The 20,788-nt window shown below is 38.7% G+C and overlaps 1 protein-coding gene across 2 annotated transcripts in view; it reads right to left on the bottom strand.

Annotated features, from left to right (window-relative positions):
* Positions 1–18,307, bottom strand: part of colq (collagen-like tail subunit (single strand of homotrimer) of asymmetric acetylcholinesterase) — a 55,264-nt gene extending 36,957 nt beyond the window's left edge. For both annotated transcript variants that reach the window (XM_002932727.5, XM_004915390.4), the window contains exon 1: positions 17,970–18,307. In XM_002932727.5, coding sequence (XP_002932773.2) covers positions 17,970–18,075 — 106 coding nt within the window. In that variant the 5' untranslated portion in view covers positions 18,076–18,307. The remainder of the gene's footprint in view (positions 1–17,969) is intronic.
* Between the last annotated feature and the right edge of the window lie 2,481 nt (positions 18,308–20,788).

Here is a 20,788-nt window from a genome sequence, read left to right on the forward strand (position 1 = left end):
GCACGCCATTTAATAGAGTACCTGCTCTTTCATATAGCGCAGGCACAGGACTCTTGTAGGGCCACATGCAAGTAAATGCGTGCTAGCAGAAGAGGGCTATATATGAGATGCATAATCCAAACAGGACCAGAGCTAGAGGAATGACTTGAGATGCAACATAAAGGACCAGAGTCTACTGAACCCAAGAGTGTACTATACAAAACAGATACATATACCAGTATCACTAACAAATGACAGCTACATTTACTGTATGTTCTTTTAAAAATTTCCCACTAATCCAGTGTTATTTGAGACACTGACAGTCTGACACTATGAAGCAAGCCATGTAGAGCAAGATCTGACAGACAGGATGGAGGTAAATATACTATAGCCTAGAGGAGGATTGCACTGCCCAAAACACAGCATAACCGAAAGATCTGGTCCTTTGTGGCTTGCACAGTTTACTGTGTCAGAGTGGGAGAAAGTCCTGGTACTACTGGCTGGTGATCGGTTTGAGAGCAATTAAAAATGAAGCTGTAACTTAGAAGTGATTCTGACATTGTTATCATTGATAGCAATCTTGCCAGTATCGGTTTAAAAGAACAAACCAGGCAGGCAAAATTTGTATTTGTACAAGTACTTCATCGCAGCCAGTTGCATCTGCTATATTTTTTGAACAGTCAGAACCAGGAAACAGAAAAAGATAAACAAACATTAGCACACACATTAACAAATAACTTTAAAACCACTAAACAATTAGTGGCAGATTTAAGAATGCTCAAGCCTTCGGATACTAAAAACTTGAGTAGTTTCTTTTTAGGTGACAAACTCTTTATTTTTTGGTTGAGGAAAAGAAAAATACGATTTGCATAACCTGTGCTGTTCAGATGAACCACGCGAGAGTTTGGGAACTCTTGCTTGGTTTTAGTCTTTGAATGCTTTTCATAAATCTGCATTTTACATAAATCTACATTATCTTTCACTTTGCAAAAAAACTGTTTTTGCATTGACATTCCCTGTAACAAATTCATTTAGTATTTAATGTTAAAAATTGTCTTTAGATTTGTTTTTGAACACACAATTGGAATATCCCTAAATTTTACGATACACCCCAAATGATGACATAAAGGCTATTCTTTTGCAGTTATTACAGCTTATGAGCTTTGCTATGGTAACTGTATGCCATGCAGTTGATTTTTTGTTTTAACCATTGAATGGCATGCAGGAGAAGGCTTCCCCTACCAAATGCTACCATGCTCACAAGTATTGAGGGGACTATCAAGGTGACCCTTTTGCATAGTCCATAAAATCATGTATGGGTGATGGAAAGGAGACAGTGGTCACAACAGCCCAAGGGGGTGCAGGATTTCTCGAGAGCAGAAGAGACGTCTGAGTGGCACAAGCCAAGCCTCTCCTTAAAATCACAGTTTCTACACTAGATCTGCTTTATGCTGGCTGGAAGTTTAAAGATATTGCTTAACATATACTGCTGTACTGTATGCTTTATGTCAATTTACAGTAGATTAACCACTCCTGTACAATGTGCTAGTTGTTAGGCAAGAAAATTTTAATGCTTAGAATATAATCTCCTGATCTCTTGCCTGTATGCATTGTATTTTGTATGTGGTGTTTATGTGGTGTACAGTATATGAGAGTCATTATATGTCTCTGTATATTCATCTGTGAACACAGTAAATATAATTGTGTTTTTAAGGGATACTGACACTATTTGAAAAATTGGTATATCAACCCAAAGCCTCATTTACTAGGCATCAGTATAGTCCCAATATCCAAGGCCAATCAAGAAGGCAGGTTGCTGTATGCTTTCCATTTCAGAAATGGTGCCTCTTACCCAGCTGCTGGCATGTTTGTTTATACTGAACAGCTAATACTTTTAACAGACAATCACATAAAAGCCTCATTCATGCTGTTATACCATCTGCCCTAAAGTCTTGGCGTGTATTCTGTTCCCTCATTGGCTCAGCTGAATTTTTAATGACTTGCCAAAGCATGCAGAACTGGCCGCTGACATACCATCACAGGTGTCCTTCCTAGTTGGTAGAAGATCAAAACTAATAATAAACAAGCTGGGCAGTAAAGATATGCATTACGTATGTAACACTAGCCCTGTCGTCAGTGCCTCCATTCATTATTTCTCACACTCACTGGGCCTAAATCACACAGTCTGCACAGTACTTCAATAACATTTCTTATAGATATACATGTATAGCACCTGTTATCCAGAATGCTCAGGACCTGAAGTTTTCTGAATAAGGGTTCTTTCTGTAATTTGGATCTTCATACTTTAAGCCTGCTAAAAAATAATTTAAATCACTTAAACCCAATAAGATTATTTTGCCTCCAATAAGAATTAATTATATCCTAGGTGGGATCAAGTACAAGGTTATATTTTATTATTACAGAGAAAAAGGAAATCATTTTTAATTGTTTTATTAAAATGGAGTTTCTGAGAGACAGCCTTCCAATAATTCTGAGCTTTCTTGATAATGGGCTTCTGGATAGTGGATTACATACCTGTACTTCAATCTGCAGTAAGCACAAGCTATTGCCCTTTTGTCTCAGAAAGGGGGTGTGTCCATGACATGTGGGGGTGAGACATGATGTAGCGGCCTGTGATTGGCTGTATTTGTGTCAATCCATAGACAGTCCTGCCCCGTTTTCAGACATCTAAAAAACAGGCAGGCAGTTTTGAACCAGCAGCCCATTTAAAAACCTGGGCTCTCTGGTTTAAACCAGACAGGTGGCAACCCTACTTCCATGGCAGTCACAACTTGTAGCTTTCAGAGCAGTATTCATGGTCAGACACAAATTGAACCCTGTATTGGAGATGCAAATAGTTCTGCCTGATAGGCACAGGCACTGGGCATACATAAGGGTGATTAGGGTGCATATTGGACAAAACAAACAAGGGGCTTTGGGGCATCTTTCTGCTTTTTTTAGCACTTGCTTCTCCAGTCACAAAAGAGTCCTTGTGTTTTCAAGCTGGTCAAAAGCAAATATGACTACCGTATATACTCGAGTATAAGCCGATCCGAGTATAAGCCGAGGTACCTAATTTTACCTAAGAAAACTGGAAAAACGTATTGACTCGAGTATAAGCCTAGGGTGGGAAATGCAGCCGCTACTGCTAAGTTTCAATAATCAAATTATTTAATAAAAGGACACTCACAAAAATTTAATTTTACATACATATTGAAATTTTGATGTGTAAATTTGTTATTTAATTCTTATATAGTTCTGTATACTTTTTGGGGTGAGTGATGTAGAATCAGAAGTTTAAGTTTATCTAGAAACTCCGGCTCTATTGCTACAGCTTGAAAGGGAAACAAAATGTAGGGAAATATATATATATATATATACACATTCACATGTATAGTTGTTATTCTAAAATTGTATGTGCAGTATTCTGAATGTCTCTAATGTGGCAGTAAAAGACATAGCACATAAAAGGATTAAACTGAACCTGTACTGGGCTCTGAAATGGCAGTGAAAGGGAAGGTGATAGGTTAAGATTGTAAGCTCCTTCCAACATGCATCATAACAATATAGCAACTGGAGCCCACTGTGCCTCAGGAGTCTATGAAAGAGAATAATAGTATGACAGCTCCCTTAACCATAAATAAACACAAACCTACAGACAAACAGATTTCTACAATTTAATAAATATAAGAGGGACCAGTAACCCCACCCCTAAGCAGTGATATCCAAATGCGAGCCAAAACAGCAACCATAGCACAACAACGAGCTCCTTATAGTTATTATGCTACCAATGTGTAACTTACTGTTTTCCTCTCCTGTGTCTTCGCCCAAAAAGGCACTTCCAGCTCGCTGCTTGACAGCTCCTTCGCTTCCTGCTCCCTGACACGCTAGACCCCATGTGCGCCGTAAGTTAAAGCGTCGCGTTACTATGGTTACCGCTGGCTCTAGTGTGTTACGCTGCTGAAAGCGCTCCCTGCGCTTTAGATTAGACAAAATGCACACGGGGCGGCGGAGGGGGTTGGCGCGCGTCTTCCAGAGTGAACGTCCACACACGTCCAGGAGCGCAGAACGTAAACTACCGTATATACTCGAGTATAAGTCGAGGGGCCCTTTTTCAGCACATTATTGGTACTGAAAATCTCGGCTTATACTCGAGTATATACGGTATATCTTTCACATGATGAAATACAGAATAAAAAAAATGATGGCTGGAATGTAAAAGTCACAAAGTGTAAACCACGTATAGGAACCCATATAACCAATGGCTGGGGTGCTTACAGTGTTCTAGATCTGTGCTGTACACAAGGCTAACATTTAAATAATGCAAATTCCACCTGTTCACTATATTTACAGGGGGCTGTAATTAACTTTGCTATCTCCACTATAAATATTAATAACTAGAGTCCTTTATTTAACCCACTGTATAAATATGTTGTGCCAGTAGTTCCATAAACAAAAGCTAAACTGTGTAGGTGTCTAATGACAGTAACATGTTTATGATTATTCCATTCTAAAAATAGGATCCTATTTTTGCTCTCTTTAGAGCTGCAGTGCCTAAATATAATAAAACAGTACATATCATCTAATTATCACAGACCAGACGCCCTTCTCATACCGGCCTCTTGACACATCTTACTGTGCCATTTTTAGCATTTATTCCATTGCTCCACAGTATTCTCGCTCTCGCAAGCACAGCTCCCACAGTTCCGGTATTTGTATCTGTTTGACAACGTAAGGCTCATTAACAAAGCAAAAGCAAAGTGCACTAATCTGATGCAAAGTAGCATGTTTTTTACCCCCAATGCAGTGCTTTTCCTCACATTTCTATAATAGTTGCTGAAAGCACCATGTTGTATGCAATGCACAAATAATGGTGCATTTTTCTTTAAGAAATCCTTGTTTACAGCAGTACAGCTGTTCCAATATTAGGCCGCAGTATCATTTAGCAGTCATTGAAGCTGGACTGCTAGCAGTAAGTATTAGGAAAATGAGCCAGCGGCCAGACTTCTACAGCTTGCTGAGGCAGTACTGAAATTTGGAGACTGTACCACTGCAAACCTAATTAATTAAATAAAAAAGTGCCCTACCCAGGATGCTGGGGTCCTGTAGAGGACAATGGCATAGTGACCAGTTCCCCTTTAACACAGGAATTACTAATTTGGGGGTCTGGAACAGTGTCTGGGGGTGGGGTAGCCTGAAGGCCATTTAGGATTAGATTTAAGAAGAATGTCTATATTCTCTCCTAGATACTAATACAAAACTATCACAAAGTTAGATTAGGGTAACATTTGTGGAATCAATTCTAATAAAAGAAAAAATGGCATAATTTAAGTTTTGCTACTTTCCACAAGCAAACGCAATATTAATTACTTAAACATGCAAGTCATTTACAGATTATCCCTATAATGCTGACTTAAGTCAGTTTGGCCTTTCTCAAGATTTATTACCTATCCATTTATAATGAATGCAAGTCAGGTTTACTTCAGCTGCCAGCACAACTATAAACCATCATGAGTAAATACAAGTCTGTGTGCAATTTATTTACTTATTACTTACTGTATAGTGCAACACGGGGTGTCTGATTATCTTACCATAATAACTTGATCATGCTTTGGGGGGGGGCAGTTTGAGGTGGACATGGAGGAGGCCAATAGAGTGGTACCACTAATAAAAGACAGGTAAGGAGCATTACCACTGATTTTTTGCCAGACTGTTGGCCTCTGGTCTGGTATTATATCTGGCTCCTGCATGTCACACTGTTCTGTCTGCATCTTACAAGTCCTAGTCTCATAGGTTCCCTTGGAGTAACCCCACACATTTTTAGTCTCCTTTAGCATTTAAAACTTTGATGGAAAGTTTCTCAGTGGGATTAAAGCCATTATAACATTATAATACACAAAAACCATTAATATCCTGTAAGTTATATGCTTTATTTATAATTGGTGCTTAGTGATATATAATTTTTCACCTAAAGGGATTGTTCACCTTTGAGTTAACGTTTAGTATGATGTAGAGAGTAATATTCTGAGACAATTTGCAATTGGTCTTCTTTTTGTATTACTTGTAGTTTTTTAATTATTTCCATTTTCTCCCCTTTAGAGTTGCAGCGGCTGTTTGATTTCTGGGATCCAAATTACCTTAGCAACCAGGGTGTGGTTTGAATGAAAGACTGATATATGAAGAGGAGATGACTTAATTAGAAAAATAAGTACCAAAAAGTAGCAATAACAATTAAACTATAGTTTCACAAAGCAATCGTTTTCTGGCTGTCGGGGTCAGTGACCCCCCGTTTGAAAGCTGCAAAGAGTTAGTAGAAAAAGGCAAATAATTCAAAAACTGTAAAAATAAATAATGGAGACCAATTGAAAAGTTGTTTAGTATTGGCCATACTATAACATACTAACAGTTAACTTTAAGGTGAACAACTTTAAACTTAGAAAAGTTGTAGTAAAATATGAGAATATAAGAAGTCATCTTGGAGTTCCATGATTTTTATAAGAGCAAGTCATGGAACTTCTCAGTAAATTATAATATCCTTACATATATAAGGATACTTCCTATATCCTCATAGACTATCTAATAAACATTACGGGGCCTATTTATCAAAAGTACAATCGGCTCCAAATACAAAAATTTTGTATTTTTTTCTACGTTTTCGTACCTTGTGTATTTTCGCCATTTTTTCCGTTAATTTGCGCCACTTTTTCATACTGTGCATCAAAAATTACACAACATAATCGTATTGTTGCAACGAGTATGAAAGTTTCGGATTCATTCAGGCTTCAGTATCGTGACTTTCCTTGGGCCAGGTTGGAGCTGCAGAGTGCCATTGAGTCCTATGGAAACTTTCCTTGGGCCAGGTTGGAGCTGCAGAGTGCCATTGAGCCCTATGGGAGACTTTCCTTGGGCCGGGTTGGAGCTGCAGAGTGCCATTGAGCCCTATGGGAGACTTTCCTTGGGCCAGGTTGGAGCTGCAGAGTGCCATTGAGCCCTATGGGAGACTTTCCTTGGGTCAGGTTGGAGCTGCAGAGTGCCATTGAGCCCTATGGGAGACTTTCCTTGGGCCAGGTTGGAGCTGCAGAGTGCCATTGAGCCCTATGGGAGACTTTCCTTGGGCCAGGTTGGAGCTGCAGAGTGCCATTGAGCCCTATGGGAGACTTTCCTTGGGCCAGGTTGGAGCTGCAGAGTGCCATTGAGCCCTATGGGAGACTTTCCTTGGGCCAGGTTGGAGCTGCAGAGTGACATTGAGCCCTATGGGAGACTTTCCTTGGGCCAGGTTGGAGCTGCAGAGTGCCATTGAGCCCTATGGGAGACTTTCCTTGGGCCAGGTTGGAGCTGCAGAGTGACATTGAGCCCTATGGGAGACTTTCCTTGGGCCAGGTTGGAACTGAAGAGTGCCATTGAGTCCTATGGGAGGCTTCCAAAATCATGCACTGAAGGATCAAAGTCAGAAAGGTTTTCCCGCCGTTTACAATCGTTCGGATACGAAAATTTTGTGACTTTTGGATCGCCAATACAATATTATCGTGACTATTCCGTTGTTTTGTAAGTATTTTCGTGACATTTGCAATCATCAGAAATTATCATATCTATTCCAAATTTTACCCATTTCGGGATTCAAACTCGTACTTTGATGAATCAGCCCCTACCTGTTACACACAAAGTAGCTCAATCAGCATATGGTTTTAGCCACCAAAAGGCTAATCCCACTTAAAATACATTTTAATTTTGACTATAAATAGGTTCTTTATTAATGGGAATGTCATTTAAATACATTTATTGTAAATAAATTTGATTTGAATTCCAAGCAATATTCACACATCTCTACCTCGTCCAACTACATAATTGTACATTACATGAAAATATAACAATAACAATGAATATATTATATAAACAACCTCATGAGTAAGATTTAATAGAAAACTAAACATATTAAACTTTCTTCAATAACTGTTTTTTGAGGTAGAAGTGTTGGTATTACATTGCATTTGCATTGACTGCAGATATCAGTTTAGCTCCCTTCCTCATCTAATGCAGAATATGATGTACTGATCAGCATTTCTTGGGAGTGCTGGAAAAAAACACTATAGCTATTACCCCAACTTTCATTTTAAACATGGTCTGGAACATCACAATACTGTTTGTTTGTTTTAAATTGTATTGGTGCATTTGTACTTCTAGATAAGTGAAATAATTTATACTACCATATATTACTACTACAATATTTCTAAGCCCCAAATATTTTTACACTGATTTAAATAAAGTATCATTCAAGAAATAAATGGTCTATTGGAGGTCATTTCGGAGCTACAAGTTCTCTGTACAAACGAAGCCATTGCTTTCAAATTTAGTAACACAAAAAATCGCACAAGATTCTTATCTAAATGGAGATTCCTCATGAAAACCCTATCTCCCAATGATAGTTCTCATTTGGACTCATTTCTTTACTATCCATAGTTCCATTAATATTTACAAACTCTACTAGCCTGTTTAATTGTAACAATAAGAATTGTTTAATGTAGTATTAATCTTATTCAATTGTATTACAATAATCCATGTTTTTCCGTCATTACCTTTTCATTCATAGTCAATTGTAAAATTGTTTGAATTGCTCATTTTATTGATCTACTTATGTACCTTATTAATCCCGTTTGGGATTTAATTGTTTCTCAATGATTATTGTACTTGTCTAATCTAATAAAATTAAAAATTAAAAAAAAAAGAAATAAATGGTAACATATAGAGATCTTAGAAATATCACTTTCTCTTATAACCTTCGAGTATATAAACTGTTTAAAAAAAAAAAGCTTAATTTCAGCACCACTTTTCAGCAGTCACTTTTTTAAACCAGAAATTCAAAATGTTGAGTTTTTCGAAAATAACTCCAATAATTTGTGATTTATTATTTCAGTGATGTCACTGTAGGCTTCACACTGCTGTAGGCTGCCAGCACCATATCTCAGAGAAGCAAGCAGGGATCTGGGAATTTAGATATGCAGTAAGTACTTAAAAAGAATGCCTTTAGACTTACTTTTAATTTATATTAACCTTTCATTGTCCTTTAAGCTGGCCATACACGCAGCGATACTATCGTACGAAACCTCGTTTCGTACGATATTCGGTGCGTGTGTGGCATGTCGGCGAGTTGACCGATATCGCAGGAGGCTGCTGATATTGGTCGACTCGCCGATCGGCCAGGTTAGAAAACTTTGATCGGGCGCCATAGAAGGCGCCTGACCAAAATCTGCCGTCAGGGCTGAATCGGCAAAAGGAGGTAGAAATCCTATTGTTTCTACCTCCTTACCTGCTGTTTCAGAGCTGACGGTGTGTGGCGGATCTGACGATGTTTCGTGCGACCATCTGGCCAGTTTAAAACCCAACTAAGATATAATTAATCCTTATTGGAGGCAAAACAAGCCTATTGGGTTTATTCAATATTTAAATGATTTTTAGCAGACTTAAAGGACAATGAAAGGTTAATATAAATTAAAAGTAAGTCTAAAGGCATTCTTTTTAAGTACTTACTGCATATCTAAATTCCCAGATCCCTGCTTGCTTCTCTGAGATATGGTACAACAGTATGAAGCAAGGAGGGAAAGGAAGGGAGAATACCTTTTTAGAGATGGCTGCCTGTTCTAGAAAATGTGAAGTAAAGGTCCCCATACACGGGCCGACTATAGCTGCCGATATCGGTCCCTTGGACCGATTCGGCAGCTAATCGGCCCGTGTATGGGGAGAGCAGAGCGGCCTGGCCGACCGATATCTGGCCTGAAATTGGCCAGATCTCGATCGGCCAGGTTAGAAAATCCGGTCGGATCGGGGACCGCATCGGCTCGTTGATGCGGTCCCCGATCCGACTGCCCCATTGCCGCCAAGGGCCAAACGATCGGATTATGTTTTTACTAAACTATAGGGGCAGTATGCTTTTTAAATTTCGACTTGCATTCTCCTTTAAGTAATGGAGATCCAAATTACAGAAAGATCTCTTATCCAGAAAACCCCCAGGTCCCAAGCATTCTGGATAACAGGTCCCATACTTTTTTTTTATCTCCTCTTGCACCCTAACCTTGAATTGTATCATATAAATAATAAAAGCATGTTAAAGGGCAGTTGTAACTGAAAACTTAATGGGTATATCCACCCAAATATTATTTTGCAAAGAGAAAGAAAAAGTAATTCTAAACAATATTTTATTGATTTCCAAGTTATTTGTAAATGTCATTCCAATTAAAAGCATTATCTGTTTATTCATTTCTGTTCTGTACTCCCTTCTGGTTCTCACTCTTCAAACAAAGTAGATGTCAGTTCTCCTCAGGATCTGTTAATCAGCCGGGTCCTGCTGCATGGTTTCAGCAGTCAGAATAAGCAAGCGTAGGCATGTGCTAGGTAGAGACTGCTTATAGCAGCAAATACATTTCCCAATAACACTGAACATTTTTTGAATATATATTGGAAAGTTGCATATTTTATATGATGTTTTTGGATGAACATTCACTTTATATTATGTTTTTCTGAGCAGATGTCTTCTAATTATATTTTTATTTGTAACATGTTTATGCAGTTACAATATACACACATTTATAGTACCACCCATACTAGTTACCTTGGCACATACATATCAATAACATCAACCTAAAACACAGAACAGGAAAACACTGCAACTTACGTATTTATATAAATTGTTCATAAATCAATGTAATTTCACTCGGTCTTTATGTAATATTCATGCCACTGATCACACCATGCAAATGTAGTCCAATGTAACATCTTTTCTTATGTGGATTTGATGCAATATATACATGTTATATGTTTATGTACTTTAGGACAATGGACATGAACAAAGTGCTAGATGTGCCATTGCCTAATGGCACGCTGTTCTGATTTTTTACTTCCATTGCTGTGTATATACTAGTAGTAAAAAACGACCTGTGTGCACTTAGCCTTGGGAACTGGGGGGGAGGGTGGATTTCTTAACATTTGGATTTTTGTACAGGTATGGGATCCCTTGTCCGGAAACCCGTTATCCAGAAAGCTCCGAATTACGGGAAAGCCATCTCCCATAGACTCCATTATAAGCAAATATTTCTAATTTTTAAAAATAATTTCCTTTTCCTCTGTAATAATAAAACAGTACCTTGTATTTGATCCCAACTAAGATATAATTAATCTTTCTTGGAGGCAAAACAAGCCTATTGGGTTTTTTCAATATTTGAATGATTTTTAGCAGACTTAAGTTATGGAGATCCAAATTACGGAAAGATCCTTTATCTGGAAAACCCCAGGTCCCGAGCATTCTGGATAACAGGTCCCATACCTGTACTTTTATTTTATTTTTTTTAAAACTCTGCCTTTAACATGATCTCAACAAGTTTTAGCATGTGTATTTTTGCATTTGGAATTGTTGTGGTTTTGCTAAATAAATCACAACAAAATTTACATTTGAAGCAATAGTAAATGCCCCCTGAAGTTCTTTGACATAATAATTGTACACACTTTAATAATTAGCTTATTCTTTTCAACAATTCTATCTGTCTTTGTGTAATCCTAGAATGTTCAAGTCACAGTACCACTGTCTGTGATACAGCTGGTCTGCTTTTATCTTTAGTAGTTCTAGCCAAGTTAAATTATTTTGTGTAAACATTCATCTTGGACTATTCAGACTAAAGATCATCATTTGCTACTCTTGAATCTTTTACCCTATTTGAGCCTTGATGAACAAAACAATTTCACATGCTAGGGAAAGAATATGTGTTTAAAAACATGTTTCCACTTAATTCTCAAAACAGTAATACCATAGTAATTGTTTCCAACAATATTTGTTCCTTACAAAATTAAACATTTTATTTTACCCTTAAAAACAGAGAAAATACACATACATAAATGTTTATTTATGTGTGTGTATATATAAATATATACACATGTATGTAATAAGTTATATTAGTTATAGATTTGAAATATATATTACTATTGCTTCCTTACTTATGTTGTGTTCCTAGTAACAGTCCTGGGACCCGTAGCACCTATACAACTTTATATACATATGCTGACATGGAAAGACATGTGATGACATGAATAAAAGGTGCCTTAAGGTCACAGATTTTCAAGTGGCATTGGAAATAATCCAAAATGTATATTTATAACTCTTGGAAAAAATGCAGTCACCACTGAAGAAGGATCTCACTATTAAATCAGTTTAATGCTTTGCCTGATCAGTTCTTAGGATTTTCCTTTCACAAAAATGTTGCTTCGTTTGTAGATACTAAAACTAACAATACACTGCATGCTCATAGGGATTGTATGTTGATAAATTTACCACTTAAAACCTAATCAACTGACAGTGCCTCCCTTTCTTTATATGGTGTGGATATTAGATGTTTTCAGATCAAATTTCCTAATTAAAAATCTGAAATATCTGATTATATAATCTTGCTTAAAAATGTATTTTTAAATATATTAAATATATTTTAAGCTTACTTTTAAGCTTTGAGGGTGATTTCTCCCGCTGCACCCCCTGACCCCCCACAGGGGCCCCCACCCGACGTCCTCCCCTGAGCACATGTAAGTTTAAGACGTCAGGGGAGAAACACCAGCGGCTAGGGGAGTGCCAGCAAGGGTTGGGTCTGGCCTGCCAGGGCCCACGAGGTGTTTACCCGGTGGCCCAGTTTGACCCTGTGAATAAGGGCACAAAACCTAGGTTTATTTGGTAAATCTGGGCCAGTAGAAGCCCCTATAGGTGCAATACGTACAATACAATACGCAGCTACTGCCTGATCAAGCTCCTTTACTTCAGTGTGCACTACTTATTACACCGAATTGTGCACAATTTTCACTATTGTAGCTAGAAGAAGTGCAGGAACCTTATCAATAATATATGTTGTTTGCAAAATTATAGCATGAGAGACATAAGTGTCCCTTATAATAGCCCTTAGAGTGATACTGACACAAAAAACTACTTTTTAAATTATAAATCTACATAAAAAGTTACCTATAGGTCATGTTGATCTTTTTTTTTTGAAGTTCTTAAACCTGACTGTTTTGTCAACCTGACTGTCCCTTCTCAGCCTGTCAGTTATAGCTTCTAATGCTAACGGACTCCTGCTGCACAAATATGGCAGCCCCCTAATAGAGGAACATGGGGGATCAGATAGGGAATGTAAAAGAATCAGGAAATACTTTTATGGCAAAAGCTCATGCAAAGACAATGGTGCCTATTCATTAAAGTACGATTGAGTCCAAATGGAAAAAAAAAATATTTTTTCTAACTTTTAGAACTGTACGTATTTTCTGCGTTTTTTTCGTTAATTTCTCGTTTAAATTATTAATTTTCTCCTGCTTTGCGACAATTTGTGCGACAAAATCGTATTGTCGCAACGAGAGGTTGGAGCAGCAGAGTGCCTATGGGAGGCTTCCAAAAACATGCACCGAAGGTTCAAAGTCAGAAAGTTTTTCGCACCGTTTATGATCGTTAGGATACGAAAATTTCAGAACTTTCGGATCGTACCACAATATTTTCGGACGCCCACAATGCAATCCGAAATTTTCATATTTAATACAAATTTTTCCAACTTGTAGTTTTTAAAGTCCGAAATCTGGACTTTGATAAATCAATCCCTACGTTATGATAGATGTAAAAAAGTTTTCATTTCGGGTGTCAGTATCTCTTTAAAGTCAGAATCATAACAATAGATATAACGGAATCCATATCGCCTTGGGTAATTTATAAGTAGAAATGCTCTACATGGGGGTCTTGAATAATGCTAAATTCAACATAATCAGCATTAATCACAACAGAGGGCTTAAAGCTGGGAGTGTCATAGAAAGCACAAATTCGGTAGAGGTGAATAAAAAAAAGATGTTAGAAAGCCTTTTTTTGCATAGGTTATGGTATGCAACAGCAGGTATGGCATATAGTCCTATAAGCAAGTTGATTGGAAACCATGAACAGCTTGGTTCAGCAGATTTCTTTAGTACAACATAAGCAAGCAAATCTATCCCTACAGTGTTTAGAAGGAGAAAATCTTTAATATATTTCACAGCTATTTTATTCAGCCACTAGCAGTCTTCTATACCTTTAGTTTAATTACAAATTGATTGGCAAGGGCAGTTTATGGCAGCAATGCTCCCAATGAGGTACCAAGATATTTACAGCTACTATCATCCTTCCAGCATCCTTGATTACTTGCTTGAACCCCAGGCTGTTAATAACTAAATCCAGTGATACAAAGACCCATCATTTTTGGAAGGTTCTCAGTTCTTTAGATCTGCACAGTGGAGATAAAATGCTCACATGATCATTAGGCTAATAGTATAACATATACTGTAAATGTGCATGTACTCATCTATACTAGGGATGTGAGCCAATTTGCAATATGGCCCAGCACAGGTTCAGTCTCCCCAGTAATTAGTATCAGATCTGAAAACATTTGGTTAGCATGATAACAGATGATGGAGTGCTGACTGCTCTGTATTTACAAAGCCAACGTCTGGATAATAAGGAACACTTTCACAAACACTATCACACTAAACACACTAAACACTATCACAATTGCCTAGTGTAAAGTAATTAAATCGATACTGTAAATAAAAGCCCACTCTCGCCATCAATGTATTTAATTGAAATCTCTTACATTTTCTCTTAAAAGAATTGGCTTAAGGTCCCCATACACGGGCAGATCCGCTCGCTTGGCAATGTCGCCAAGCGAGCGGATCTTCTCCTGATATCCCCCACCTACAGGTGGGGGATATCAGGAGAACTCAGGATAATTTGATCGTTTGGCCCTGGGGAAAAGTCGGTTCGGGGAACGTATCAAAGAGCCGATGCGGCCCCCAATCCGACTAGATTTTCTAACCTGCCCGATCAAGATCTGCCCAATTTCAGGCCAGATATCGGTCGGGCAGGCCCGTCGGGAGTGCCCATACATGGGTCGATTAGCTGTCACATCGGTCCAAGGGACCAATATCGGCAGCTACTATTGGCCCGTGTAAGGGGACCTTTAGATTGTTTTGGTCTGTTTCCTGGCAAAAATCACTGAATCTGGGGAGATGTGGGGTATCTTTGCTTGAATTAATACAGTAATTACTGCTACTGAATATAATATATTATGTAATATACAGGTATAGGATCTGTTATCCAGAAATGTCCAGTATCCAAAAAGCACAGAATTATGGAAAGGCGATCTCCCATAGACTCCATTATAATTAAATAATTGGAAATTTTAAAAATTATTTCCCTTTTCTCTGTAATAATACATCAGTACGGGAACTGGACCAGTTATCCAGATTGCTCAGAACCTGGGGTTTTCCATAATTTGGATCTGCATACCTTAAGTCTGCTAAAAATAATTTAAACATTAAACATTAAAGAAAATGAATATGGTTAAAAAGAATATGGTTAAAATTCTATTTTTTATATACTGGACTCATTGTACCAGCCTAGAGTTTCAGCATTTCAATAGCAGCAATGATCCTGGACTTCAGACTGGTCACAGGAGCTCCCCATCATGGAAAGTGTCGGGGACACTCACATGCTCAGTGAGCTCTGGGCAGAAGCTAAGTTGAGACACTAAGTTTAGGGGTTGTCACAAATTATTGAGCCGATAATGAGGTTGGCCTGTCGTATAAACTTATGCTACAGGGCTGATTATTAAATTCTGATGCTAATTGCTCTGGTTTAAGAGCTGCCATGTACTAATAATGTGTATAAATTACTAACCAGCCTTATATTGTGACATTTATATTCTATATATACAGTATATTGTGAGTGGGCCCCTAAGCTCAGTAAGTGACAGCAGCACAGAGCATGTGCAGGGAATCAGCAGAAAAGAAGATGGGGGGCTACTGGGGCATCTTTGGAAATGTACAACATTTCTACCCTACTTCTTTAGTTCTCCTTTAAATACAAATTATATTGAAGTTGGGATTAAGTACAAGGTACTATTTTATTATTACAGAGAAAAAGAAAACATTTTTGTAAAAACTGAATTATTTGATTAAAATGGAGTCTATGGTAAATGGCCTTCCTGTAATTCAGAGCTTTCTGGATAAGGGATCCCATACCTGTACTTACTGGAGGCAGACCATTCCTATTGAGTTTATTTACTGTTAAAATAGTTTTTTAGTAGACAAAGTATGTTGATCTAAATAACGCACAGACCCCTTATCCGGAAAACCCTAGGTCCCAAGCATTCTTGATAATAGGTCTGTAGTTGCACTTAACTGACCTAAACATTCTCTATGGTTCGTAGCATTTAACATAAAATAATAATGTGCTAAATTATCTGAACAACCTTCAATGCCATTTGTATTTTTGTTTCCTAAAATTACAATTCATCTGTCCAGTCCAGTAAAATTTGTATTTATAAAAGAATCAACAAATAAAATCTGAATTTTAAAAAGGTCTGATAGAAATGACAAACAGAAATACACATTGTATATTAAACATGATTTATGGAGAATGTAACTTTTCATTAAAATGCTAATGTAAACGGATGGATAAGGCATGTAAACTTTTGCATTATATTTCCAGCAAATTAATTTTCATTTACATTTTCCAAATATCATCAAAATCCACAACATATATGATGTGACAGGATGATGCCATTGCAGAGAAAATGCCAGCTGTGATAATAGCTTAAGTACATTGTACTAGAAATGATAAAATTCAGCTGTAAAGCAATGAAAAATTACAGGGACATTTAAACAGATGTCACAAACAAAATACCACGTGTTTAGCAATGGGTGGGTAGGCCTGAATTCCACCCTAGCGTGGGGTGGGTTTGATTCACTGGTAGGTTGTGGGCAATATTCACCTCCAGCCCATCCCCTTCCCACCCTATGGGTATAATGCTTGTAAGCTCTGGGTGGCAGTTGTTGCAATTAGGAACATTAACCTTATAAGCCCCTCCTTCACTGCCAAGATTTTAAATGATAAAGGAAGAGGACTGTTTTGCAGATGCATTTTAGCCTATAAAAGGGCATTTATTCAAAACATTTGCAAGAACCAGTGCTATGGAAAGCTATATTAGGGGTTTTTGTACTGTGTAAGGTGGTCTAGCAGACTTTAGTACAAAGGGTAGACATCCCCTTTAAGGTATGCTGCAACAAATTACGTAAAGATCCCTTATCCAGAAACAAGTCCCAAGCATTCTTTACTATAGGTCCTTCTATGTGTCTGTTCATGATGCATCTCTTCCAAGAGTCAGTTTATAACATAGGAGAGGGTGCAGATATGAAATGTTCTAGACTTTCTCCCAAACACCCTAATATTGCTAGTAAAAAGAATGAACAGCTGGATCTGCTAATAGTTTTTTGAAGAGTGGGTTGCATGTTTGCACACTGCCACAAAATGACTTCCAGTCCCAATACTAGCTAATCCCAATATTTGGGAAAATATCAAATAACTAGCAGAATGCAGAATCACTATCAACTATCAGGGTCTGTGTCCATGACTCACATTGTTCAATTAAAAACTTTTAATGAGCAGAAATTGTAATTATTAAGGATTTTGCAAAACACACATTGTTACGCACATAAAGGATGTTGTATACAGCACCTGATAACTTGAATTGTAAGTTAACCTTTTATCTGCCTCTACAGTACACAGGCATTGCTTCCAACCCCCCAAGAGCCCCCTATAATACATTCCTTGCCTACAGTAAGTACATTACAGCTAAGCCACCCAGTGTCCCAGTACTTTACATAGGAAAGCTTTCCTGCAGTTCAGCTACAGGCATAGATAGGGCTACAGGCTGGAAACACTACTCATTCTGTAATTGTGTTTTTGTCTCTTTTATCTTTGTTACTCCCTGGATATCACTAGCCCAAAACAGACAAGCAACTCTGCTGTCATATATCCCAGAGAAAGGTGCCGGCTGTAGATGAATGAAAGATCATGGAACTGTCAGTTTGTAGCTGTCAGTGTCAGAACTAAGCTGAGGTGCCAGGGTAGCCATACACACACAGGGTAGGGAGCAGAAGAGTAAAAAGATTACCTGCAGGGATTGGGAAGACACTGTCCATGAAGGAAGTCTGAGAAAGGACAAAACAGAAGAAAAGCTGCAGATAAAATCCCATACCGATCAGGCTAAACACAATCATGCTGCTGCCTGCAAAGTGGGAAGCCCCAGGATGGAAGTTGAGCTCAGGCTACACTGGGGAATCCGTGTGTGTATGTGTGTGTGTGTGTATGTGTGTGCTACTGGGCGCTCTCCCACTGCCTCCACCCAGAATGTGGGTGTGTATCCGACTGCCGACTAATGTGTGCCACCTTGATTGTGCGGGCTTGTGTGTGTGTGCTCAGCCCTACTCCAACCCTGCTGCTTCCTACCAATGAAATGTTTCTGCCTGTGTGGAGATTTGTGTCTTTTATTTTGCACTTCAGAACATTAGTAATATTACACAGTTGTGTATATGACCCTTGCTGGACCCTGTCAGGGGGTGTCCTTAGGCAAGGAGGAATGGCAGCCGCTTTCATTAACTGGTATCCCTGCTGCAGCCCTAGGTTATATTTATCTAACTGCTCTCCTTGCTGCAGCCGTGGGTTATATTTAACTCTGTCTGTTGTCCTGCGGATACACAGTTATGGAATGGAGTTAGGGGCTTCTTTAGATATTAGCTATTAGCTATAAGGAGGTACCGGTGACACAGCCAAGAAAATAGAGAAAAAGAAGAAAAATCAATTGATTCTCCCTCTCAGAATCATCAGGTTACTGGTTACCTCACACTAGTGGCTGTGTGTACTGTAGATCTATATACTATATTTAACCCCTTCATCTTCAGTTCATTCCCTGCTGTCCCAAGGAGTAGTGAAAAGAGAATGTGGTCACTTGATAGAGTTGCCTATTAATTTATGAAAATCTGTGAGGAATTTAAAGGGTTTAAAGCTGTCAGTGTCAGAACTAAGTTGAGGGGCCATTGTTCTGTAGCACTTTACAGAGATTATCCATTATTCACATCAGTTTCTGGCCAGAGGAGCTTGCAATCTAAGGTCCCTCTCACATTTACACACACTGTGATCAGTTTAGTCAGGTGCCTGTATGTTTTTGGAGTGTGGGAGAAAATTGAAGAATCCAGAGGAAACCCACCCAGACAAAGGGAGATTCTGGCTGGTATTGAACTCATGACCCACTGAGCCAAAAAAAATATCCTTTCTGCTTTCCCCATGATAATTCCCTTCCTGGAAATTCCCCTGAAGCGCAGATCACTTAGAATCAACGATCAATTTAACTGCAAAGAGACTGCTAGCTTTTTCAGACTTTTCCTAATAACTGCAATATCCCTGAGACAGTTGGCCATTTAATTTCTTTACTTAACTTTGAGCTATTCTAATATTACATGTAGATGTACAAGTGTCTGCAAATACTACTATTATATACATTTTATTTTCCTTTTAAAACTATATAGCCCTGGACATCTTAAAGGAGAAGGAAAGGTAAATACTAAGTAAGCTTTATGGGAAAGGTCTATGTAAATACAGCTATAAGCACTCACAGAAACGCTGCACTGCACAAGTCAAAAGAAACATGATTTGGTGTCTCTTTGTTTTCCTGTGCCAGAGACATGCAGCTCTCTTCCCTCTCCTGCTCCCCCTCCCTCAAGAATGCTAAGAACTCACCCCCCCTTAGGAATGTGGATCTGAGCCAATCAGCAGGAAACTTCCTCATAGTCTTACTAACTGAGCATGTTCACTGGTCTTGGTGAAGGAGCATGGCATTATTTACAGAGCTCAGCATTTTTTTTTCCTATGAGGCTTCTGATCATCTGAATTGGAGAAATATGGGGAGACTTAAGGGCACTATTGAGAGAACTGAAGGTATGCCTGCAGCTTGAGATTAACTCTTTACTAGCCCTTTTTTTCTCCTTTAAATATATTGTGTAATCTTGCCATTGTAGTAAAAGTGTCAGAATTCAAAATATGAAAAATACTGTTTTAGGGTATAATATAATCTTTGGCCTAACCAGAACCAATGGTTTTAGAAAAAACACACCTCGATGCTTCTATAAAGATTTAAACACAAACATCAAATAAGATGTTCTTCTTGATTTATGTTTATTTGTTAAAAAATTATTAAAAAATGTATTTGTAAAAATGTTATGTAGGGACCCATAGAGTTAATAGGGCCCTATGGCTTTAAACCCTACCATTTCCTTCTTCCTGTTACTGGGCACAGGCCCATGTATCAGTGTGCCATAAGCATATGTGCCTTATTGGTTTATAGGTAGACCACTCCCTTTGCACTCTAATATAGTGTTGGAAAAAGGGGTGGGTCTTTCTCTTTGGCTGCATGTGTTGACCCAGGTGGAAGTTCCACTGAGCCTGGGATCAACAGGGCCCCAGTAAAGCCTTCTACCCTAGAGTCTACATCTAGCTCTAGTGAAGTAACAGGGACCCTGTGAATCAGGAGTAGTAAGTATCAGGATAATTTATAAGAACACTTTTTAGGAAAGTGAGATAGTGACATTAGTTAGAAAGAGCCAGGCCCGGATTTGTGGCGAGGCCACAAAGGCCCGGGCCTAGGGCGGCATAAACATAGGGGCGGCATGCCGCCCCGCCGCACGCAAATTTAAAAATTTTGCTCCCATACGGAGCAATGGGGACCTCTCCCCACTGCTCCGTATGGGAGTTTTAACTTTGGCGCATGCGCATGCACGTTGGCGCATGCGCATGCACGTTAGCGCGGCGGCAGGGGTGGAGGAGGTGGTTTGCGCATGCGCGCTCGCACGGCGGGTGGGGGCGGTAGGGGGCGCTGAATGGGGGCGGCCTCGGGGCGCATCATTTAGAAATCCGGCGCTGGAAAGAGCAGTTTCTAGC

This window comes from Xenopus tropicalis, chromosome 6 (genome assembly GCF_000004195.4).
Source record: "Xenopus tropicalis strain Nigerian chromosome 6, UCB_Xtro_10.0, whole genome shotgun sequence".
Lineage (NCBI taxonomy): Eukaryota > Metazoa > Chordata > Amphibia > Anura > Pipidae > Xenopus > Xenopus tropicalis.